This window comes from Etheostoma spectabile, chromosome 14, assembly GCF_008692095.1.
Source record: "Etheostoma spectabile isolate EspeVRDwgs_2016 chromosome 14, UIUC_Espe_1.0, whole genome shotgun sequence".
NCBI lineage: Eukaryota > Metazoa > Chordata > Actinopteri > Perciformes > Percidae > Etheostoma > Etheostoma spectabile.
Genome location: NC_045746.1, coordinates 16,816,065 through 16,842,389, shown reverse-complemented (window position 1 = coordinate 16,842,389; position 26,325 = coordinate 16,816,065). Strand labels below are relative to the sequence as shown.

At 37.7% G+C, this 26,325-nt stretch overlaps 2 protein-coding genes across 2 annotated transcripts in view; one reads left to right on the top strand and one right to left on the bottom strand.

Annotated features, from left to right (window-relative positions):
• The window catches only part of epha10 (EPH receptor A10), a 144,331-nt gene extending 141,885 nt beyond the window's left edge, over nt 1–2,446 (top strand). Inside the window, exons 16-18 of the mRNA XM_032535193.1 lie at nt 298–488; nt 589–753; nt 1,052–2,446. Of these exons, the coding sequence (XP_032391084.1) occupies nt 298–488; nt 589–753; nt 1,052–1,166 (471 nt within the window). The 3' untranslated portion in view covers nt 1,167–2,446. The remainder of the gene's footprint in view (nt 1–297; nt 489–588; nt 754–1,051) is intronic.
• A 9,274-nt stretch (nt 2,447–11,720) lies between these two features.
• The window catches only part of LOC116701784 (prolyl endopeptidase), a 16,566-nt gene continuing 1,961 nt past the window's right edge, over nt 11,721–26,325 (bottom strand). Inside the window, exons 2-15 of the mRNA XM_032535733.1 lie at nt 25,973–26,047; nt 25,325–25,458; nt 25,101–25,231; nt 24,289–24,498; nt 24,046–24,167; nt 23,112–23,217; nt 21,445–21,636; nt 18,261–18,458; nt 16,912–17,015; nt 16,424–16,560; nt 14,621–14,715; nt 14,327–14,458; nt 13,487–13,643; nt 11,721–12,086 (exon numbers count right to left, since the gene is read on the bottom strand). Of these exons, the coding sequence (XP_032391624.1) occupies nt 11,792–12,086; nt 13,487–13,643; nt 14,327–14,458; nt 14,621–14,715; nt 16,424–16,560; nt 16,912–17,015; nt 18,261–18,458; nt 21,445–21,636; nt 23,112–23,217; nt 24,046–24,167; nt 24,289–24,498; nt 25,101–25,231; nt 25,325–25,458; nt 25,973–26,047 (2,088 nt within the window). The 3' untranslated portion in view covers nt 11,721–11,791. The remainder of the gene's footprint in view (nt 12,087–13,486; nt 13,644–14,326; nt 14,459–14,620; nt 14,716–16,423; nt 16,561–16,911; nt 17,016–18,260; nt 18,459–21,444; nt 21,637–23,111; nt 23,218–24,045; nt 24,168–24,288; nt 24,499–25,100; nt 25,232–25,324; nt 25,459–25,972; nt 26,048–26,325) is intronic.

Genomic DNA, 26,325 nt, shown 5'->3' with positions numbered 1-26,325 from the left:
AGCTTAGACTTGAAAGGGGAGAGAGAAGGGGGGAATGACATGCAGCAAAAGGCCACAGGTCAGGGTCAAACCTGCAGCCGCTGTGTCGAGAAGTAAACCTCTATACATGGGTGCCCGCTCTACCAGGTGAGCTAACCAGGCGCCATTCTTATTTACTTCCCCTGCCTTGCCCCAACAGTCACACACATGATTTTTAGGAATGTATCCAATTACAATATAAGTACTGGAAAATCACGACACTATCTCTGGACTTTCTAACCTGATTTAATTGTTTTCCTTCTTCTGCATGTCTCGTAGGTGATCAAGGCCATCGAGGATGGTTTCAGGCTGCCGGCTCCAGTTAACTGCCCTCCACATCTCCATCAGCTGATGCTGGACTGTTGGCAGAAGGAGAGGACAGAGAGGCCCAGCTTCAGCCAGATCCACTCAGCCCTCAGCAAGAGCATTCGCTCCCCTGATGGTATTGGTTCCTCCACATTGGCACGCAGGTACCGTCTGGTAACATATTGGCTCAGTGAATGGATGGTATACATTAAGTTATACAAACATCCTATCTCCACGGAATCAACCTTATTTCTTCTCCTCTAGAACCCTGAGTTCATCCATTACGCTAGCAGAGAGACCGCTGCCCTCCTTCCCATCCTTTAACTCGGTGGGAGAGTGGCTGGACGCAGTGGACATGGGCCGATACAAGGACAACTTCACTGCCGCAGGATACTGCTACTTGGAGTCTGTGGCACGAATGACTGTACAGTAAGTTTATATATTTATCTATTCTGATAATTGATTAGTTGTTTGTCATTTTTTAAGCAGAAATCACAAATCTTATCTGGTTCTAGCATCTTATTTTTGTCAATATGCTTCTTTTTCTCTTATGTAATAAATTGAATAGTTTTAGAACATGCTATACTATGACTTTTTTTATGACATGCAGTGGAAGTTTTTTGAGGCTTTAGAATAGGAAGTGTATGATTATTAGAAGCATATTTATTCGTGGTCATGGAGTCACTAACCCCAGTCAATGATATAGAGTTTCTCTTTTTTTCCACAGAGATGTCCTGAGCCTTGGCATCACTTCCCTTGAGCACCAGAAGCTGATACTGGCTGCCATCCAGACCCTCAGAGCCCAGGTCATCCAAATGCACGGCCGCGGTGTGCAGGTCTAAAAAACAGTTGACGCGCCTAGATCTCACAGTGCTGCTGCAGACCCACATGTGTGTGCAGATGGATGAAGAAGTGGAGAAAAGGAGAGAGAGAGCTCTTCCAAACTGAAGGAAAGATAAACAGATCTTTCAGCTAACTGCACTCTATCTACTCCACCTTCCCACACATCCTCATGCCTTCCTAGACTCCTTCTTTCCTTTTTTCTATGAATCCCCTCAGAGACGAGCAGTGTTCCTGTCTCGATTGGGGGATTGCAGAGGAGTGATGTCACCTGACTTTTTTTGTGACCTTAATCTGCACTTCAATAACAGTGTCAGCTCCATCTCACTGGTTCTGGATCAGTGCGTAAAAGACAAAGGAAATGTTGTCTCTAGCAAGACAGGCTCTATCTGAAGCTGACCTATGAGCTGCAGGAGGATTCACAGATGTACTACGCTGCAAACACACTGGTTATGAACTAGTGCTCAAAAAAACATTCACATTTTGGGTGGAATTTCCCTTTACCACAACATTGATTCACACAGAACAATATGTCGTCAAAGCCAGGAAGTATTTTACTGGCCTTGGATCAAATTCCTCTCCCACCAGAACTGGCACCGCTTATTTTACAAACAGACACTGATCTACTACGCCGATAAAGGATCACATCATTGTACGTCAGTGCTGATTTCTGAAGATGGCTGCAGTAGATTAAGAAGACTGTGCTGTCCCATGTCAAGTGTCTAGTAAATGTGAGGTTAGAAGAGTTTGTTGAGGCCTCAAAAGAGGCTAAAAGAACACGACTAACAGACAGTATAGTACAGTATATAAAGTGTGCTGACGGGAAAAACACAGCCACAGTAGGTTATGGTTGATGATTGAGGAACATCAACCTGTTTCTTTTTCTTTCGGGCTACTGATGGTTAAACAAAAGCTGCAGGATACTAAAGATATAATTGTTTAGGGAGAAAACGTGTTTGAGTGTTCATGAATTTGTTGTATGTTGCTGTCTGTCTCTCTACTATCAATCATAGTTTCTTTGCCTTATCTGTCTTTTCGCTTTTTATTTTTGCATTTAGAAATATTGAATGTTCCCCTTTGCCCTGCTCAATGTCATCTCAGTAAAAGAATCCTCCTCTCTGAAACCTCTCTCACTACCATGTTTAATACTCTGCACAGAGCATGGGTCAACTCTGGAAGATGGCCTGTTTCAGATATTTATCCATATTTATTTATGTTTATAGACTGTAACACTGCCTCTGCAGAAAAGAGGTTAGGATGGTTTATTTAACTTATAGTATTTAAAAAATAAAAATAAAAGTTAAGCCAAGCAGTTGTGTTCTCTTGTTTGGTTTCTTTTTTTGTTGATTTATTACACAACAGAGTTTATTCCTTTATAAATGAGTTGTTTTGTACACAGGGAGTGAGAGGAACACTGGAGGGTTTTTACTGTCAGCACACAGACTCTGTGTATTCTTGAACACTGGAGTTGGTACAGTTACATTTGGGTCCATTATAATTGGATTTGCTGTGTACATTACAGATGTGTGTTGCAGTATGGAAACAGCATTACGGAATGTCAGATGGACTTTTTTTTCTCTTTGTAGCTGTTGGATTATCATGTTGAATTTTATGTTGCTGTTTATATCATGCTCTGCCATACTATGTTGTAGCACTTGTTTTCCCAGATAACTCCCAGAATTCTCTCTGTACAGTGATCCGCCCCTCGCCTTTTCTGTCCTATTACAATACAGGAGACTTGAAGGAGGAAGTTTATTGGGGCATTATTAGATAATCATACATTTTCAACTTGAATATTGTAACTGGTTTGTATTTGGTACAAAATTAGTTTTTTGGTTCTCTCTCCTTGTACTTTACTCTCCGTAAAACGTTTTGTCAAATTAAATAAGCTCATATGTTCTAATAGATGTTATCACACACATGTTAACATATCTGAAGAAACACTCCCTGATGGTCCCTGAAAACCCCTGAAACGCGCGCGCGCGCACACACACACACACACACACACACACACACACACACACACACACACACACACACACACACACACACACACACACACACACACACACACACACACACACACACACACACACGCCGTCACTAACACAACAAACTGGACCTCGTCACCACAATGAATGAAACTTAAGTTGTTTCCCCTCTCTGTTACTGTGACCATTACAATATATGTTTAATACTGTAAATATGTATTTGAAAATGCTAAATCTATTTTTATAATTTGTTTGAAAAACAATGTGTTGAATATAATATCTGCTCACTGTGTAAAGGTTTTGTTTGTTTGAATTTAGGGCCAAAGCCAAGAAACTGGTGTTTGGAATACAAAACTGAAAAAATGTTTCTTTTTATTTGTTAGTTTTTTGATGATTTATACCTGTTAGAAGAAAATCTGATGGCTGTTGCAATATTAAAACGTGTTATTAAAAAATCTCCAACACAAGCAAATGTTTTTTTTCCTAGTCTTGTATTTATGGATTGGATGTTAACCTCAAAACTAAATTCTCATTATAGTCAGACCAATTTTTTTTTACAATTTAGGAAAATACAATTATATTAGCTAGTAGAATTTATTTTCAGAATTGCAACGATTTGGACAGGTGAATAAAACTTGTCAGTGATCTCTGGTCAACAAACTACTGTATATAATTGCAACAAAGTTTCAAAATTATCCCAAATAGCTTGGCTGAAGTTTACTGTTCTCATACATACAGGTATACGTTAATGGCCAAAATATAGCTGCAAAGGTCTAAAGGCTCAGTTTATCAAAGTTACATGAAACAGATTTTCTCACTTGGGATGCAGTTAATATTAGCTAATAAACATATGGCATAATTTAATATAGTAAAAAGAAATTTCTTTGCAATTGTTTTGAAGTAGCAGCAGAAATCTTAAATATCTCAATCGAGCCTAATAAAACCAAAACTACAGGTTAGTAAGAAATTGTTTTATGTAATTTGGGGGAATCAAACTTTTAAAGGAACTTTACTGTAGAACTTGGGTCTCAGTGTCCTACCTAAGGGAACAGGGTAGATTCATTGAGCAGCTGAACATAAGGAGAATGGGGTCTAAATGATAAACTTCCAATTATCCATCTACGCTTTAACTTCACTTCTGGTTGCAAAGAAATGAACCAGCCTAGAGAGCTCACTCAGTCCTCTAACCTGAAGGCAACCATGGCCTCTTGTACTACTTACTTATCTATGTGTTACAAGGTTAATGCCCTATATCCTCTCATACAGAATTCAATTTGCCATTTCCTCTCTTCGCCTACTTCTGTTGTTCATGGTTCTCTCTCTCTTCTCTACCATGTGAACTAATTAAGCCTTTCTCTCCAGGACTGAGGTTATATTACCTACAGTTTTATTGCACAACGCCCACCTTTAGACTAGCGCTGAGCGTATGGGATATTATTGTAAATGCAAATTAACTTAGTGTGGGATTGCTGTGGGCAACTGTGTGGGTGTGTAGAAGTGAGTGTGCTCATATGTGATTTAGTGCCTGCTTGCATGGGTCAGTGTGTGTGCACACAATACTGTGTATGTGCATATTATGTGTGCGAATGTACTGCAAGTTGATGACAGTCCATGGGCATACATTTGAGAATGAGATCTTTTTAGTTATCACATACTGTCGCAGCAGCAATCCATACTTTTTATATTAAATTCTTATTGGAGTTGTGTATTGGAGTTTGAGACTTAATGAGTTTCATCTCAGAGCCATCGCTGGCTGCAGCTTTCAAAACCTCCCACGCAATCAAACATCATCTCCTTAGCAGACCGCGGCTAAGCAGCATCTAAACTCCTGCTGCAGTAACACTAGATCATCATGTATTTTTTAGGGCATACTGTACTATTATTTTTTAATGAAAATCGTATGACATACCATATTTATGACTTTTTTTTAATGACACACTAAATTTATGACTTTTTTAATGACATACTATATTATGACTTTTTTTTACATTTTTATGACATACTATACTATCAGCTTTTATGCATTTTCATAAAAAAGTATAACTTTTTTTTACTTCAAAATTTGTATTACATGCTGTATTATGATTTTGTATTAGTGCAGTCAAACGATTAAAATAGTTAACTCGCAATTAATCGCAATTACTCACACATTTTTATCTGTTCTAATGTCCCTTGATTTCTTTTTGTCCAATTACTTTTTTGCATTTTAATGCTCTTAACATGGAAAAGTGGATCGGCTCGCTTTGTGCAAAAGTTTTTTTTAATTGAGAACATTAACATATAGCCTACTGTAGTGTTCAATTTCACACGTGACATTTTCACTTGGAGCAAATAATCGCTCACACATTGTAACACTGTCCATCAATAAAAGGGGGAAAAAAACACTGATGAGGGGGCGGACAATTAGCATCAGCTGTGTGCTTGGCCATCAAGTGGTATTTCAGACTGGACGTGCTGCAATGATAGCTTGTTCACAACAACAAAACACACAGATCACGTTGGTCTTGTCAATGGAACCATTTGGCAACTTTTAAAAAGTAAACTTTCCATTCCGAATTTCATTGGCATCCATTTTGGCGTCTCGCGCTCGCCATCCACTCAAAACGTAACGTTGCTAGTCTTTGGCCGGCTCGCGAGCCCAAACAAGTGTGTGGGGCATGCATGTTGTTCAACAAAATTTACAATTACTTTTTTTTATCACTTTTCGACTTACTGTACTGGGTCTTTCTTCAACATATTATACTATGACATTTGTTATCATATTTTTCAACATGCTATACTATGACTTTTTTTCGAGGTACTATTCTAAGACTATTTTTGACACGCTAACTACTATGACTTTATTATTATTGTTTTGACATTATACCGTTTACTGTGACTTTTTACAACATACCTTCCTATGACTTTCTTTCAACATACTATCCTATGACTTTGTTCAACGTACTGTGACTTTTTTGACCTACTATACTTTGACTTGTTTTGACATATTTTAATATTACTTTTAATGACTTTTTTCCGATATGCTACACTGAGCCTTTTTTCCGACATACTATACCATGACGTTTTTCGACATGCTATACTAAGCCTTTTTCCAACATACTATACTAAGCCTTTTTTTCTGACATGGGCCTACTAGACTATGACTTTTTAAATATGCTACACTAAGCCTTTTTCCGACGTACTATACATTTTATTGACATACTATGCTATGACTTTTTTTGAAATAGTATACCATGACTTTTTTATCAAATTCTTTCAACATTCTAAACTCTGACTTTATTCAACAAACTGTACTATGACTTTTTTGACTTGCTATCCTAAGCTTTTTTTTCAACATACTATCCTATGACTTTTTTTGACATAACATACTATGACTTTTTCCGACATACTATACTATAACTTTATTACTTTTTTCAACATACTGACTTTTTTTTAACAAACCATACTTTGACTTTTTTGACTTGCTGTCCTAAGCTTTTTTTTCAACATACTATCCTATGATTTTTTTATCACTTTTTCGATATATCATACTATGAGTTTTTTCGACATACTATACTATGACTTTTTTCAACATTCAATAGCTACACTAAGCTTTATCCACGACATACTATACTATGACTTTTTTTGACATGCTAAACTAAACCTTTTTCCCAAGATGACTTTTTTTGAAACGCGATTCTAAGCCTTTTTTCCGACATACTATACTTTAACTTTATCACTTTTTTCGACATATTATAATATTACTTTTTACAACTTTTTTCCGATGTGCTACACTAAGCCTTTTTCCTACATACTACACAATTACTTTTTTTTGACATACTATACAATTACTTTTTTTGACATGCTATACTAAACCTTTTTTCCGACATACTATACAATAAATTTTTTTAACATGCTATACTAAGCCTTTTTTTAGCATACTATACTATGACATTTTTATCACTTTTTTCAAAATACTATACTGAAACTTTTTTCAACATACTGACTTTTTTTCAACAAACTACACTATAATTTTTTTGACTTGCTATACTAAGCTTTTTTTTCAACATACTATCCTATGACTTTTTTTGACATAACATACTATGAGTTTTTTTGACATACTATACTATGACTTTTTTCGACATATTATAATGTTACTTTTAATGACTTTTTTCGACATGCTAAACAAAGCCTTTTTTCAGCATACTATACTATGACTTTTTTTTCACTTTTTTGACATAACATGCTATGACTTTTTTCGACATACTATACTATGACTTTTTTCGACATATTATATTACTTTTAATGACTTTTTTCAACATGCTAAACTAAGCCTTTTTCCCAACATACAATACTATGACTTTTTTGAAATGCGATACTAAGCCTTTTTTCCGACATACTATACTATAACTTTATCACTTTTTTCGACATATTATAATATTACTTTTTATGACTTTTTTCCAATGTGCTACACTAAAACTTTTTCCTGTACACTACACAATTACTTTTTTTTGACATACTATGCCATGACTTTTTTTGACATGCCATACTAAAGATTTTTTCCGACATACTATACAATTACTTTTTTGACTCGCCATACTAAGCTTTTTTTTCAACAATACTATACTTTGACTTTTTATCAACATACTGCATTTTTTGGAATACTATACTATGACTCTCTTTTGATATGCTACACTAAGCCTTTTTTCCAACATACTATACTATGACTTTTTTGATATGCTATACTAAGCCTGTTTTCAGCATACATTTTCTTCACTTTTTTTGACATACTATACTGAAACCTTTTTCAACATACTGACTTTTTTTCAACAAACTATACTATGACCTTTTTGATATAACATACTATGACTTTTTTACGTCTTTTTTGACACATATATACATATATATATATATATATATATATATATATATATATAGAGAGAGAGAGAGAGAGAGAGAGAGAGAGAGAGAGAGAGAGAGAGAGATAAAATATTGTAAGACTTTTTATGAAATGTTTATAACAAAATAGCTGTATGAATTTAAAACATACTATACATTGATTTTTTATGACTTATTAAAACTTACTATACTATGATTTTTGTGACATACTGTACTATTACTTTATCACTTTTTTCACCATACTACATTACGACATTTCATTACTTTTTCCACCAAAATACTATACTTTGACTCTTTTTGACATTGTACTTACTTTTTTTTTAATCACATTTTTGGACAAGATCAAATGGTTGCAGGTTCAATTCTTTGACATCCCATGCCTTTTTATAACTTTTTAAATACAAAATACAGAAATATAACTCAAAACTAACAAAACATGGTGATAGAGTCATCTATTGTGATGGATTTTTCTTATTGTTAATCATTTAGGTTTATAGAAAAATTCATCTTTGAAGTGGAAAAAGTGATAGATTTATTGATAATGAAAATAAGGCTGCAGCTTCTAAAATGTAAGGATTTTCTGCTTTTTTCCATTTTATATAATCATGAAATAAAACATTTTAAATTATTGTTAGATGATTCAAAACTAAACACATTTTTGATCTAATTTATCAGTATAAGATACAACCTTATAAAAAAGATGCAACCTTATAATCAAAATAAACTTTTGCAGGTGGAAAAGAAAAGAACAAAGAAAGAGTTGAGAAATGTAAGAGTTGAGAAATGCCAGAGAGAGTGAGGATGAAGCAAAAGGATTCTAAGAGGCACATGGGAAAGCAGACGACACCTCTGTAAAGACAGTGATTCCCAGCTGTGTGTTCGAAGCCGTCTACCCTTCTTGTCCTCCCTCTATCCTTCGGCTTCATGTGAAGATTAAAGCAAGCGGCATAAAAGAGGAGAGTCCACCTCTAAGCTAGTGTGAAGGGGAAACTTCCCCCGGCACAAAAGTTCTGCTCTCCGCTCTTTGCCGAAGCGTGCCGCAGCTCAAATCAGCTTTGAGAAATTAATCCCTGCATTATGGAGGGAGTAAAGTAAACAAACGGAGGACAGGACGGGGACCTGCGAGTGTGAGAGGCTTTTGTAGGTAAAAGCTTGTTTCTCCAGAGAAAAAGAGCTGTGAAGGCTGTGTGTGCTTGTACATGTGTGAGCGAGTGTGTACAGTGAGAAGATGTGATGTGGGGGGGGGGGATGAAGGAAGGAAATGAAGCACCAAAAGCCTGCTCAATCCTCTGGGACACTCCTGGAATAAGAGAGTCACAGCCTTTTTGCTGCATGGTCTTAAACCTCTCTGTGTCTCTCAAATGTCCAGCTTATTACTGGCTTTGTCTTTCCCTGCTTCATTCAACCACATTGCCCCTGTGGCGAAGAGTCATTGTCTGCAAATCCTCCTCTTACAGCAGTCTCTGCTTTCCTCTCTCCTTTTCCCATCCTATCTATGCGCTGAGAGGGTACTTAGATATGGCCCGGGGTTCAGTCTGACAAAATCAGAACTTCCCACTGAGCCGAGATTAAACTCTAAGTGACCGAGAGGACAACTTCGCTCCCTCTCTGTGGTTGGCTGTTAGTTGGCAGAGAGTTTCCATCTCTTTTTTGACAGTTTAAACACCCGTCTGTCTGGGCTCCTCCTGAGACTCTCCGTAAGTGCACTTTCAGTCTCTCTCCGCTTGTCTGCTTGTTGCCTCTCGCTGTCTCACCATATATCTGCTGTCCATCACCACTCTCCATCTTTGGACTTTTCTGCACATGTAGAGACCTCCATACATCTTCCTCTGTGCCCCTTCAATTGCATCTTCCTTCACAGCTGCACAAGTCCGCCCCCTTATATAAGCCCTAATTCTTGTGTTGCATTTCTGCTATTTTATACTTGTCCGCCAATGAATTTGCCCCCCCGGGCACAACATTAGGGATTTAGCAGAGGGAATCCGGTCGTTTGTGTTTATTACCCCCCAATGAAGCAGCCGTGCAGGACACTAACCTGACACCCGCCCTTGGACCTTGAGATGTTAGTAGTGTCGAGCTTGCAGGTTTTTATTTTGTAGTCCCATACTGCTGCTTAGTGGAATATGTGAGAACTGCACTCTACAGAAATAACTTGTTCTTAACAGTAGTGTAAGCAAGTAGATTTACATAAGTAATGTACTCAATACACTGAGTTACTTGTATCTTAATTTTAGATTTTCAATTGTATTTAACGTATTACATTTCAGAGGAAAGTATTATGCTTTCTACACCTTTTAATTTATCTTACATATTTAGTGAAGTTACTTTGCGGATAAAGATTGTATATACAAAACTTAACGAAACAGTTAAAAAAAAAATATGGTTTTACATGGTGTCTTGTGCTAGATTTGACCAGATCACACATTTTTAACAGGAGGAGTTGGCAGGCAAATTTTGTAACCTTTGTAAAAAACATACCTGGTTATTACGCTCTGTTTACAGTCTTTATGCTAAGCTACACTTATAACTTGCTGGTATTTTTCACACATTTGCCTAACTGACATAAGTGGGCACTCATCTAAGTCCTTTAAGCATCACTGTAAACTCGGTCTCAGATCGCAGACCTTACTCTACAGCTTTATGGTATTAAACCACCTAGCTGTAAAGAAAGTGGTTTAAATTTGTTCCATATCGACCAGATGCAAGTTAAATGCATTAGTGATAACAATGCATTCATAAAAACAATGTTACACTTTATAAGGGGCCATTTTGGTAATATGATTACTAGCCATTTTCTTTGGTATTTTATGCCTTTATGTAATAGATGACAGTAAATGGGGAGAAAGATGTGGGGAACAACATGCATCAACATTAGAGTTCCCAGCCTGATTCAAACAGGAGACGTTGCAGACCTCACACTAAGCCCCAAGATCACCGGGGCACTTTTGATATTTAAAAGTACATTTTGATGAGAGCTTTTATCCGTTAACATAGGTTAAACTTTTTAATTTCCCAGACACCGCCTACCAAGAGCCTGGGTCTGTCCGAGGTTTCTGCCTAAAAGGAAGTTTTTCCTCGCCACTGTCGCACTGTTGCTTGCTCTGGAGGAGACTACTAGAACTGTTGGGCCCTTGTAAATTCTGGAGTGTGGTCTAGACCTGCTCTGTCTGTAAAGTGTCTCGAGATAACGCTTGTTATGAATTGATACTATAAATAAAATCTAATTGAAATTGAATTTAAACTTTTACTTTTTATAAGATAATGTTGACACTGAGGTATTGCTACTTTTACTCAAATACTTTTGAATACTTCTTACACCAATGATGCTGAACAATTCAGATCTATTTAAATATACTTATATAAATATTTAGATTTGGGACACAAGTACAACACAGTACCAGTATATTTTATTAAAAATGCTTTAGTTTAAAGTTAAAATTCAATTCCATACTTTACATTAGCATTCAAAACATTTATCTTTTTGTGCATTTGATTAGTTAATCTACAGTAAAGAGTTGTTTCAAAAGAGGCATTATGGTTAGTATTTAAATTTGTATTACACTGTAGTTGTTGGTTATTCCTTTTCCTGTAACATCCATTCTTTTCTTATATTTCTTACATCTTTCTCTAACAATTCACTTTAGTAGTACCATTACATCACTAAATTGTAAAATCCTCACAAAAAAATGAAAAGCATGCATCACTTAAAAAGCCTTACTCATTGTGTATATCATGTTCCTTGCTTCCCGGTCATTATCTCAATCCTTCCAGCTAAGCCCCAGTGTCTCAGCGATGAAGGAAAAGATGTGCGTGTCCTCCAAGATGGCCTTGGCCGTGGGTTTCCCTGCACCGTGCCCACTGCGGGTGTCTACCCTAACCATCAGAGGCTGACGCTGCACAGGGCTGCTGCCCACTCCGTGCTGCAAGGCAGCACAGTACTTCAGGGTGTGGAGAGGCACCACACGATCATCGTGATCTGCTGTCAGAAGCAGGATGGCAGGGTAGGGAGGGCCAGAGTAAGGCGGCTGTGGCAGATTATGGAGAGGAGAATACCTGGAGAAAAGGAGAGAGAAGAAAGACTATGGGAGTCATTTGTGAACTTTAATAGGTTATTCAGATTTATTTTTGGGTATGTGGGTGAATGTAAAGCCAGGAACAAACTTGAGATTTTTGAAACCCTACCCTAAGTCTAAACACCCAACACAACTATTTACAACATGCACAGATGTTTTAGTCTTGAGATTCAGAATGAAAACTTCCCTGAACAACTGAGTAAATACAAAACACAACAGATGACAGCTACTGAATGAATAGAGATGTGCCGCTAGACAATCCTCGGAAATCCAACAGGAAGACAAATTCTCACGTATGACTATATCAAAGTAGAAACAGATTTCCATCAACAAACCATTTGCTTTGGTAATTTATGCTGCAATCTGAGATAAAATGCTATGTTTGGATGAGATGGTAGTGGAGAGGTGTGGGCAACAAGAAGAGTTGTGACTGCATAGATGTTTTTCTCACCGCGTTGAAGAAGTAACATATCACCTTGGTATGACAGTTAACCGCAACCCCCTTTGACGAGAGTAGCGTAAAATAGAGCAAGAATGGCAGGGTGCCTTAAGTGAGTGACCTTAGTGCCCGTGTGGTTAAGCACAGCGGCACGGTCTAGCAGCACAGCGTTCTGGCAGCTGAGCAGACAGAGCAGAGAGGGTGACTCAGCAGACCGCTAACTTGTTGCACACTCTACCAATATAAGCTGCTGTTTTAGGCTACAAAAACATTCATGCAGGCTAAAATTCAACTGTGTTTTTTTGTCGAGATTAAGCTACAAGCCGAAGGAAACTTCGCTAGCTGCTACGCATTTGTTTTCAGTGTAAAGTGCAACGGTTTACCGTGCAGCACCAACGTGTCCTCAGCCGAGAACAAAGAAACGTCCTTTTCTCCCTACCGTGTACTTAATTGAACGTTGTGGATATCACAAGTACTCAAGCCTAGAAATACTGTATGATACTAGGACACACAAAAAAAAAAAAAAAAAAAAAAAAAAAAAAAAAAAATCGCCCATACATTTAATAGACTGTCAAAGCATGTGCAAATCTTAAACAGCCAACCAATGTTTTCTTTGTTTCCATAATATTGGAAAGAAAACAGGCAATCATGATAAGTAAACAATAATTATTGTGTTCATTATTTTTCATGTCACGACATAAGTATGCACTCCTGTAACTTTCACAAGCAAAACAATTAAATACAGAAAAAACAAAAAATGCAGTGATGATGTCATCATCACTGCATTACAACTACATTTCACCGTGCACCCAGACTGGGTCCACCTTGGTCTGATCAGTCATGACGCAAGTGAGACATGAGGACGTGAGCATACACTAACTATAATGTTTTTTCAAGTGCAGCTATATTTTAGTGATTTGTTGTGTCTGTGTTTGTCGTACTTGATGAGCCACTTGAACTGCTCTGGGTCGTCAGAACAGCCGTAGTCGGTGGTCCAGGCGTGGCCGATGGTGAATTTGTGAAACTTCAGCATATCCATCACCCCCACCTCTGCCACAGCACAGCCGAACAGGTCTGGACGCTGGTTCACGCATGCAGCTGTGTGTGCATTCACAATTTGTGTTACAGATGCCCTTTGCTTTCAAATAGACAGACTCATACACACATAAACCCCCTTTACTTCACACTGTAGGACACAATGACTCCTAAATTGCCACTTTCACACCAGGGAAGAAGACATTAGTTGGCTTTGTGCAATGCCAGATGGCAGCCAGCATTTGGTAAGTGATGTGACTACTAAGCACTGTTTAATGTGATGTTTAATAGCTAAATTAATTGAAGCTAATCAGCTAACTACTGTTAGATGATTTTGACATTACCACATTTGCCAATGATGTGAAGAATACAATGCATTATGATCACTGCAGCTGAGACTAGCAATGGACCAGTGATCTTAGCTTGGCTTTGAAAAGATATAAAAACATAGAGATGTACAGTAACTGTATAGTTAGTAGCCTGAAGGGAAAAATTGCACAGCAAGTTGGAGCTAAGCTGTTATATTGGAAGGAGGTAGAGATACAGTTCTATTAACAGATTTCCCCTCAAAACAATAAAAAACAGGATTTCCCCACATTCACAATTTCGACTCCTTGATTTAACACGTAATGGACTGTTGCATAATAGTTTCCAGGGTATACCCTTTCACGTTTTCTTGTTCTCCACCTCTGGCTTTCACACTATATACATAAACACATAGCACACACAGTTGATCCTGTACTCACCCACTAGCAGCCCTCCATTAGAGGCTCCGTTGATAGCGATGCGGCAGGCTGTGGTGTACTTCTCCTTGACCAGAAACTCTGCTGCGCACTGGAAGTCATCAAAGCAATTCTGCTTGTTCCCTAGTGTGCCAGCTGCAAACACATAATGACACAGCAGAAGTTGGGTAAATACAGAATAAGACTTTAGCAAACTTCTGTATTATGTTTTTTAATTAACACATTAGGTCTATCTCTTTCCGACACACTAATGTGTGGGGCCGTAATGTTCTGGGGTCATTCCGTGGATCTTTGTACCTTTGTGCCAGGTGAGGCCGTACTCTCCACCCCCTCTGATGTTGGCCACTGCCAGGATCCCTCCCAGGTGTCTCACATAAAGCAGGTAAGCAACACTGACACCAAGACAAGACAAATAAAGCCATTTAAATACAAACAATGTTGCATAAAATGATCTAATGATCCAAAACCCGAACATAAATGGATGTTTCATACGTAGGATACAGCCTAATCAAACACTTTCTTCTAGTAAGTTAAAATGACTTCCCACTTTTGTGGTGATGTACTAGTGTTAATTTTGTCACTTATTTTTAATTTAGTCTTAGTCTTGTGCCTTAATGTCCTTGTTATTTTTAGTCATATACAGTAAATATGTTTTTGTTAGTTACATTTTAGTCAACTAAAAGTTTCGTCCTTTTAGTCTAGATTTAGTCAAAAGAAAACTCAGGTATCTTAGTCAAGTTTTAGTCAAAACACTTTAGTCTTTTTTTTAAATATTTTTTTTCTGAGAACTATTTCAGTCCAATAGTGTTTCACACATGTCAAATATTGGTTAAATGTCACAATTACCTGACAATATACACTTGTTGAATGATTTTTGTTGAATGCAACTTTGTTAAACATGTTTTTTATGTCAAGCCTCTTTATTCATGCAAATACAATCGTATACAGACACGTTAGATACGCGCCACGGCTCTACAGCACATTGTTTTGTTGCCGGCAGTTGCATAACCTACATTTCTCCGGCCTTTATTAAAAGGTGTTGAGCGGCTTCGCCAGCAGGCTGAAAGCCTGTCTCCTTCCCTTGCTCGGGGCTACGCGCTGTAGTGACTTCTCCAGCAGGCTGAACCGGGCTTCCTCCCTCCCCGCCCACATTGCTACCTGGATTTGTGACGGCTAGATGAAAAAAAGGGGACACGCCAAATCTCTAGATGAGCCGCACCTGACTGAACTGCGGCGCTCCAAAAGGGCACTGCACTAGGTCTATCTCATGATGAAAAAGTAGACGATTGTAGACGAAAATGAAGAGGGATTTTATCTTTTGTTTTTATTTAATGCAAAACATTTTAGACTTTTTTCGTTAACAATAATACATGTTAATTTAGTCTTAGTCAGCGTTTTTGGACATTGGTGCAGTCTCGTCAACTTAGTCATGGAAAAAAAGGTTGTTGACGAACATGTTTAGTCTCATCTTATCTGACAAAATTAACACTATGATCTACTTTATGAAGGAATTTAAACCACAGTTAGCAGTGGCACAGTTATGCAGGTTTTGAAAGTAAAAGTATAATAATATAGCGACCCTTTTTTGGGCATCAAGTACACATACAGATTTTCTTAAGCAACACTTATCATAGATATATGATAGTTACATTTTTTTAGGCATGGAGTAGACCCTTGTATTTTATCCCTGTTTTGAAGTACGTATGTTTGCTGTGTGCAGTGGAAAACAACCGTAATCATGTGCTACCCAATCCGAAATTTCCTTCCCACTCTTATATACCTTATATAACCATTATTGGTGAATGTTATATTATAATGTTTGTGTATTTTTCTGAAATATCTAAGTTTGATGCTTGAATCAACCACAAAACATAATAAAAATACAAGCCAGCGGAGGTGATCAGTTCAAGAGCAGGGGATAGTTTTAAAGAACAAACATAGCAGCTTTGTTAGAAAGTCTGTATATTTTTTTTACTCTGTTACCCCCCACATATTTTCGCATTTTTGTAACCGATTAGTGTTTATATAGGTCAGTGAATAACACAAGAACAATCTGATCACATTGGTTTAGGAGATTTCGAGCAAAGCAATTCTACTTACTTGTAGTACGGTTGTATGGAAGCCTCAAAGCCTCCATAGCCATAAAGAAAGACAGGATTAGTCCCATCCTTCTTTAGGTCCTTGGCGTGAACTAAGAACATGGGGATCTTGGTTCCATCTTTACTGGGATAAAAGACCTGTGAGTGAAACAGAGGGACGATAAATGAAATCCGTCAGTCTTTTAATATATCTCTGTTTTACAAAACATCTTTCAAATTAATGCTTTTGTTTTTGATACATGTAGGATGAGCTGTGCAAAAACACCATTCACCACTTCTTCAACCATAGTGAATGCGATTCTGGGAAATCTGCATCACGATATGAATATGCAATCAGTAGATGCAGTAATAAAAGGAACAAGAGTAAACTGTAAGATGACGGGAAAAAAACAGTAGTATAAAAAGTATAATGGGAAAGTTAAACACTAGTACATGTGGTCTATACAAATCAAGGAGATAAGTAAAGAAGAAAAATCTGGAGGACTTTACCTGGCTGGTCTCATAGTCCCCTTGCTTGATGCCTTTTACCTCCACCTCCCTGAAGACTCTGGGCTCTGGGCTCGACTCGCTCAAATCACAGTAATAAATGATACCTGGGCACCAACAAACAAAAGTTACACAGGTTTGAGGTTACTCTGTGTTTAACTAATTGCATGGGGATATTTTGATAACTGATTTTTCCTATTTAGTCACTTTGAAATTTGCTGACAAGATACTCTATATCACGGTACAATGGCGGACCCAAATGCACGACTCAGACAGGTAATAAAAGGTAAGTACTTTTATTGTCCAAAGAACAACGCAAGCAACAGTACAGCGGGAGCAGGCAGAAGTTCAGTAACACTCAGATAAGCAAAAGTACAAAAGAAGCAGGCAAGACACAGGAACTAGGCTTGAGTCCAAAAACACCGGGCACACTCTGGCCGAGGCGAAGTTGGAATGGTGAGTATTTAAGTGCTGGGGCGAGGGGAAGCTGAAAACAAACAGGTGATTCAAATTAGGGGCAGAGATGATAATCAAACGGGTGGGAAAACACACAAAGGCAGGAAGACAAGTGACCAAGGATGTAACCAAAAAGTGGATTTCAAAACAAAACAGGAAGTAGATAAACAAACAGAAAACATAAATCACACTACAACAGAATAATGACTAAACCATGACACTCTAATTACATTCCTAATTACATTTCAAATTATAGTACCAGTCAAAAGTTTGGACACACTTTTTAATTTAAGTGAATGACAAAGTGTGTTAAAACTTTTGATTGGTACAGTAGATAACTTGCAGTTAGAGTAATATAAGCTATTTTAGGCAGTATTTGAGTTTTTTGAGACTTTTTAAATAACATTTTAATTATTTTCTTCTAGCATATTTGAACTAGTAGAATTTACTAACAGTAGCAATACAGCATTTGCAACAAAAGACATTATTTAAGATGTATTAGTTTTAGGGCCAAACAATTAGTCAATGAATAAAAGATTAACAATTTTGTATTTGTCCAGCTTCTAAAATGTGGGGATTGTTTATCTTATTTATAGTCAACTGATTATAGTTTAGGATTTCTTCTGTTAAATGGACAAAACAATAGATTTAAAGACAGCAATATAAAAAAAACGAATCAAAACAATAATCTGCCATTAATCGATAATAAAAATCGTTATTTGTAACCCTACTAATGTACATTATAGACTTTTTTATGCATTGATGGTAATTGCTTTTTTTCAGTTCCTTTTCATGGGTGATTAGTAACTTTAATAATATTTTATCTATACATTTTAGACCACTAATTTTCCTAATATGGGACAACTACAACATAATTTATGAAATGACAGAATTACCTGGTGTGGTGAAGGAGGTGAACTTGTAAAAGAAGTCAGAGTGTTTCTTCTTGCAGCTCACTCCGGCCACAGTGCCAACATCCAGGGGCAAGTCCATGACCAGCAGGCCAGTAGACAGCTCATACACCTGCAGGATGTCTTTCACATCATGAACATAGTTGACCAGCAGGTGGTGCTGGTTCACACAGGAGACAGAGCCTGCAGAAGGATTTAAAAAGGAAGTGATAGACAGCATCTCATGTCTCTTATTTAATAGCTCCTCTTCCCTTAGCTTAACCGGAAGTTGTTCTATCCCTCTTACACAAAGACTGTCTCACAGCTCTTATTTCTGCTCTGAGAAGAGAGAATTGAGGAGGGATCACCGAGTAGCTATAAGCAAGAATACACTAGAGCAGCTTTCCCAGAAGCCGTGCAGCTGAAAGGGTTGCTAACTCCGCCCATACAACTAAAACATTCATGTAACGTTTCAAAGGAAAGGACATCTCATTTCTCTAAAGCACATCTGCTCGTTAAATCTCTCAACCCATAAATTCCTTGAGTCTCTCCCCTGCTTCCTTGGTGGGACGGACTAAGACGCAAAGAAGGGAGGCAAGTGGCGTAGCCGGGGATACAATTTAAGAGAACTAAGATGTAGCCATGGTACATTTTTGAAAACACTGTATCCAAGGTATCCGTTTTGCTTTCTATGCTATCAATGTCAACTTACTCTCTGCTAATCTTTCTTGGTAATAAGGAGTCATCTTATGATCCTGGGTGGAAGCCAAGTATAATGGCTATGGCTTAAACTTGACCTCATTGAATAGTTCAGTTAATTGAGATATTACTGCACAGGCGGAGCAGAGGGTATGTAGGAACTCCGGATCTATTCACTATTACATTCTGAAATCTCATCAACAACCAGCAGGGGACAGCCTAATATACTTTAAGAGCAGGATATACTGCTTATTACACACAGTAACCATGAATCACTATGTGGCATTTTACCTATGATTGTCATTAGTGTCAAGATAAAACAGAGTACTTTATAGTACTAAGTAATAGTATAGTCAGTTTTATATTCAACAGTCTGACACCCACAACCACCACCATCACCATCACTATGAGGGCCAACTTAAAGTTGAAATAGTGTGAAGAAATTATATTAGACGTATTAGTAAAAGTAAACTCAAACTATTAAAAGGCTAATATAGAAGTTGCGGCCAAGACAGCATCATCACAGAGGGAACAATGCATTCTTATTGGTTTAGAAAAGGGCCAAAGACAGTACAGTCAATGTATAGGCTACAATTGCCATTTGATGGTGTATAGTGTATAGTGTTGCTATACCCAGATGGGACATGCATAAAAACATCATTGTGTAAAACTACTTTTCCAAATTGTATTAGTTAAAACAGATTTTATATGAATATGAATATAATTAAAACGTTATTAATTTAAAAACTCAGGTCCAAAAGTGAAGTTGGAGAAAACAAAAGATCATTAACTTGCACCAATAAAGCAGTATCATTGAAATCACCATCATCCAGTAAGTCCCCCAATTTAGCATTTAGCATTTTTAATCACTATACCCACGTGTACAAACACTGCATTCAATAAATGAAATTTTTTTTTCATCAGTTTATACAGCATCCCACACCTATGGGTGCCCACAGGAATTATAGTTATAGTTATATACACCCGTCTGCTTACAACTATAGGTGCTAAAGAACATGGTGTTAAATGTTTGTATACCACTTATAAATGTTAAATGGGGGACCTAAATGCCCGCTCATTACAATTATTTTCTTTAATAAAATTGACATACATTTTTTTTCTATTTCATTCAAAAATATCTTCTGGTGTATGCATGAGTTCTGCAAGTATCTCAGAAACATAGACATGCACTGCTTTGTGTTTCAGCGATGTCAAGGTACAGTCAGGGGTATAGCCCAAAATTCTGGACCCTGTAGAAAGGCATTTTCTATGGGACCACCCCGCATCCACAACTATTCATTCTAGCATCTTTTTGGGCCCTTCTCACATGAGGGTCCTGGGTACTCAGTCCCCTTTTTCCGCCCAGTCCGACTATGGTTGGGTACCGAACCCTGTACTTTTACCGGTACCGACCAAATCATGTAAATCAAACGTTGAAAAATTTCTGTACCTGAGAGCACGTATGCACAAACACGTGCAGAGGTGCGGACTGAGCAAACTACGCCAGCTCGGAAGTTTAGTTCAAGTCAATAAAGTGGTTTCAAGTGGGGTTGTAGTTTTTCAAAACTTTACGCAAACACCATTCACTGTGATATGATATTAATGGCGAGCCGAAATCAGTCACTGTTATGTTGCTGTTATACTTCCTGTGAGATAAGCAGGCACAACAGCGGTTTCTATGCCCTGGTGACTGACTGACAGGCTGAGGTTGTAAGTCAAGGCAACTATTTCTTTCTATACAAATACAAGACTAAAAGTTGAATAATTATTCAATTTAATAGGTTGTAGGAACAAGTTTGGGAAGCGAGAAGGAGGGGGTTTTATTTTTATTTAATTTCTGTCAGTTTAAAATATTTTAAATAAATAACAGTGTTCTAAGTAAATAGGATAAATAGGTTTGGATTTTTTTTTACAACTGAAATAATTTTTTTGTAATTACAGCGAGGAAAAGTACCGGAAAAAAGACCATTGGGTACCGGGAACCAAATTTCAGGTACCGGTATCGGTACTGATATCGGTTCAGATGCGAAAGGTACCCAACCCTAAGTCCGACGCCCCTGGGTACAGTCACTGTCATTCAAATGACAAAAGTGCTTATGGGCCAAGTTTCACTTTTTAAACAGAATTCCCTCTGACGAAGGTCTTCAACCGCAGACACAGAACTTCCCAGTTGTTGTGGTTGGAATTTGAAACATTAGGACAGATAATTCTGTGAAAAATATTTTGCAAGATTTTATCTGAATTGTGGAACAACTACTCCACACATAAGCCTTTTACGCATTTCTAAAGCTTGGTGGAGTTTTTCTAACATAAGCCCACAAATGTCATGCCAACAAAAGGTCTGTTTAACAAATGAACAGCCAAAGTGCTGTATTATCTTTTTTTAGACATAAAACACTTCTTCTGTACAGAACTGATACTATATAGATGGATATCATAGATAACATGGTCTCCTACTGTAAATCCTATTGAAAATTCCACTCAGTCTCACCTAAGACATCCTTGTCATGCTGTGGAATAAGTGTGGTCCAGTACTGCCTGTCTGGTTTCTGGATGTCTATGTTGATAAGACAGTATCGAGGAGCATCCAAGTTGGAGCGGAACGTGAATACAGTTCCCTCATTGGTGACATATGAGTACTGGGCGTCAAAGTTGTCCACAAGTTTAACCCATGGCAGCAGGCCTGGAGGAGAAGATGGGAAAAAAAAACATCAAATCATCATTGACCATTGGGAGTTGCAATCAACAAAATCTCTGGCACAGCCACAAAACAAACACACCTGAATTATGGTGGTTTGTAAAGACCAATGACACATTTTCTTACACTAGAAAGTTTCCACATTTCTCTGTGTGTGACAGGAGTTTTTTTAACCAGAACACAGGCTGCAAAGTGAATTGACATCTCAACATCTAGTGAAGTAACCGTTGAGTCACTGGACTCTGCATTAACTCCTCTTCTGCTGATACAGCACAGTTATTGTTAAAGCAACACTTACCCATATATGGGATAAGTTGCTAAAACTTCATAGAAAAACAATGTGAAAGTGAAAAGACCCAAACTTGACAGGTTGTTAGTTTTAATGATGCAGCTCCGGTGCAATTAAAACAGTAAGAATTCTAGAACTGCATTAGTCAATGGACAGAAAAATACTTTGATAGGCAATTAAACATTCATTAGTCATTTTTCAAGTAACATTCTCTGGTTCAAGCTTTGCACATAAGTGGATTTGCTGTAATAGTTTGTAATATATCATTGTTAAGAGACAGGGTTTTCACTGCCATTATACAGCATGGAAGCTATGGAATGCTATGGAGAACATCTGGACAGGCACACACGACAGGTGTCCACTCATTCTTCTGCACACATGTCCCGCACAATGGTTCGCATGCACAGTGGGACAAACAGTGTCACAGCCACACACCATGCATGTTGCGCACAGTGGTAGCAGCAGACAACACGTTACAAGTGTGTGGTGGAGAGAGGGTGTATTGCTCATTGAGAATGAAGTTAGCAGTAACACTATAGCAGTGAACATAGCAGTGCAATCTTTGTACAGTTTATCTGGCGGTAATTAAATGCTACAACTCCTCAAGACTCAAGCCAAGTTCCTGTGTCTTGCTTGCTACCTGCTGGTTATAGAAATGGGGTTAGCCACGGAGCTAGCAACAACTTCAGCACAGGCTCAACAACTTAAGGCGGGCTGACACTTAAGCTATTCTCATTTAAATTCATTGAAGCTGCTCCTCCAAGTTTTGCTTTAGTGATCCCTCCCTCGCTGCAATTGACAACCAGTGAGTTTTATTCAAATAATCACGCATTGACTTCACCAATAGGCAAATAAACGTATGACGTTATTTGCACGCAAGCACTCTTAAAACCCAGGGAAAACTATGAGTGAATATCTTTTGGTTTTGGACTTTTGTCGGGACAAAAAATACCCTCTAACATAACAAGCTGCCTCTATCAATTATGTATTTTTCCAGAGGAAACATTTACTTCTTGTGAAATTCTTTACTCTACAAAACACACATCCATAGATGTGTTCAACCACCAAAGCAAACACAAAAGCAGACCTTAGGATTTATTCTGTGCCTGTGATCCTACTTCTCAAGAAGATTTTATTTGTTCTATTGGGATTTTGTAACAAGGATACAGACCTGTGATGCCATCGGGGAGCTGCTGGAGGTCACAGTACCACAGCCTGTTGACAGGTTCACAGCCTTCAGTGATGGACAAAACAGCATATCTGCCATCATCTGATATCTAGAAAGATGAAGAAATGAAGACAGATAGAAAGGAAGTTTTAACTTGCTCACAGTCGCTGATGGACGTGGTGACTCAGCATCAGAATGAGATTTATTGCAAATTATGTTTTTGCTTACACGGAATTTGCCTGTGGTGCAAAACATAAACATATTAAAGCAAATAAACAATAATGTAGAGTACTGCAAGAATAAGAAAATACATATAGAATGTAAATATTACACTATAACAGATATGTACAATAAAAGAAGGCATCCAAACCAACCAGCCAAGTCACCAATATCTTCAAAATACAAAAGAAATTAGGGGTGAAAATGTGATGTTGATGACTTCAGCATGACTTGAAGGAGCACTTATTCTTAAAAGGAAGAGTTAGAATGTTTAAATTAGTTTGCATTTCACAACTTAGTATTTTCTTCCTAAAGTGGGTGCAAAAGTGTACACAAGTGATACCAGGATTTCTAAGATAAGTTTTGGTTGATACGCAATTTTGTAATAGAACTTTAAAGCTCACAAAAAGCTTTAATTTACCTTGATTTAAATATTTTCTCAAATAATGTAAAATGTTGAGGTATTTGTACTTTACTTCCCATTCAGGCTACTTTCTACTTCAACTCCACTACATTTCAAAGGCAAAGATAGTAATTTTTACTTCACTATATTTGTTAATTTGATCAGTATAGTAGCTACTGGTAGTTACTGTCATTTTACATACAAAATTAACTTAAAAAACATGATTCCTTATAATAGATTTGATGCCTATAATAGCCACACAAGTGTTTGTTTTTGAATTCACTTGTAAGTGATTCAAGATTACTATGGACTCACGGTTACAGAACTGTGCCACTTAGGATGTTCTGGAAACTCCGCAACCAGAATATCGTCCGACTGTTTGCTGCCGATGGCGTGGTAGTAGAGCTTCTGATTGATGTTGCAGGTGGTCTCTGTGCCTTTAGTGGAAAGACAAACCAAGGGGTTAAGTTCAATACATTTGTAAAGTAAAAGTCCTATTGTAAATGTGTTGGTTTTTGGATGGAGCATGCATTTGTGTGTATGTCGACTCATCCTCACCGTCAGTTTTGCCTTCCTGGCGTGGGTAGCAATTGTAAAAGATGCCCTTGGCATCGTGAGTCCAGGCCAGGCAGCTGAATTTAACCCTCTCCAGTACATCAGGCAGTTGGGTGAGGTCATCAGCCTTCATAAAACTCACTGTTACCCAGTCTGAGCCACTGGTGCTCAAACCATAGGCAAAATATTCACACTCTTCAGACAAACGGCCCACTGGAGGGAGAGAGGGACAAAGGAAAGAAGGAGGGATTCAGCAATCATTTTCTTTATGTCTTTATGTCTGGGTAAATGTGTGTTTGTGCAGGTTTCAGCAAGTCAAATTTGAGACTTTTTAAGACCTTTTATGAATGAAATGCAAGACCTTTTTTACAACATCAATTAAGCCCTAAATTATTTAAAGTAACGCTAAACTTGCACTTCCCCGTTGCTGAAGGATAAAATCTGTTTTATGACTGTGGTACAATCCGAAATAGACTCTGACCAATAACAAGAAAGCTGACTGGCTGCAATATTAGGTGCGAGTTGGTAGAATTTGTAGTCCTAATAGAGCAAAATTATATTTGGACTAGCAAAAGAAACTACAACATTATGGAATAATAAAGAGAGACCATTAGAGGTAGAGTTACATGGATGTAGGAAAATTAAGACCTGTTTAAAATTATTTAAGATCTAGAAAACAATACTTCGGCGAATTAAAGACTTTTTAGGCTTACAAATTTAGAAATTTTAGACTGTTTAAGACTTATAAAAGACCTTGCGGAAACCCTTTTGTGCACAATAGCATGCAGTATTATGGGCTTTGCAATGTGGCTCACTCTTTAGTGCCACAGTGCCATCATCAGAAAGTTTATTCGGGTCAAAGAATACAGTTGCAGCTCCATCCAGAGAGTCCTGCACATACAGCACATCCTGGTTCTGGAGACCTTTGTTGTGAAAGTAGAAATACCTGCAAATGAAAACAGGAAATACCGTCAGACCTGCAGTTCAAGTCAGTCCCTCTCATTAGTTTTTTTTTCAGTTGGTCAATTTCAACTAGTACCTCTTCCCTCTTTTATAAGGGCAGCTGTATTTGGGGTAGTCATAGAGCTCAGTGAGACGCTGGTGGAACTGTTCCCGGACAGCACACTGCTCCAGGTACGGCATGGTCAGGTTGTTCTGCTTCTCAACATAAGCCTGAGACACAAAAGGAGAGATAGGAGAGATGGAATTGTTTACAGGGACATGTAAAATATTTTACATATCGTCACCTTCCTAAAATAATCGCCTAAGTCATTTTTTGACAAAAAGTATTTTCTTGCCTATATCATCTCCTCATGGTTCTGGCCACCTCTGGTAACATTTCCTACATTCTCAGTTGAACAGTTCATGTGATTCTACGCCTTTAGTATAACTGCATAAGTCAAAATATGTTCAGTCTTTGGTTCAGTTTTTTGTGTTTTCTGAAAAACGTGAAAAAATGACTTAGGCGATTGTTTTAGGAAGGTGACGATATGCTATATACCCCTTTACATCTGCAATATTCTTTCGTATCATGTGCAATATCTTACATATTCTTGTCATATGTAACTTATTTACTGTTTCTTTTGTGTATTATTGATATGTCATGCGGCTTTGTATTGTTTGAAAGTACATACAGAGTTTTTGATAAAGACACAGATTCAGCTCTCTGCAAGAGATCAGTACATACCATTGTTTCTGCACTGTCAGGGTCTTCAAGCCATATGTAGGGATCGCTGATCTGAGTTCCATGGTAGTCATCCACCTACAAGATAAATTTCTTAAATTTTGTTTGGATTTGCTTTTTGCAATACCATTGCAAACCAATTTTCTGTGGAACTGAAGAGCATGCGTACTGGTTCCTGAGACTCATTGCATTATTATTCCTGAGAATTATGCCTTTATGCCTGTTGAAGGAGAATTTTGGTCAATTCCAACACGTATCACTGTTGTTTGTAAATTTGGAGTGCTGTCAGTAGCAAGAAAAATAAAATCAATCTGTGCTGGCTACACCGTGTTATCCTCCTGCTAGAGTTAGCACCC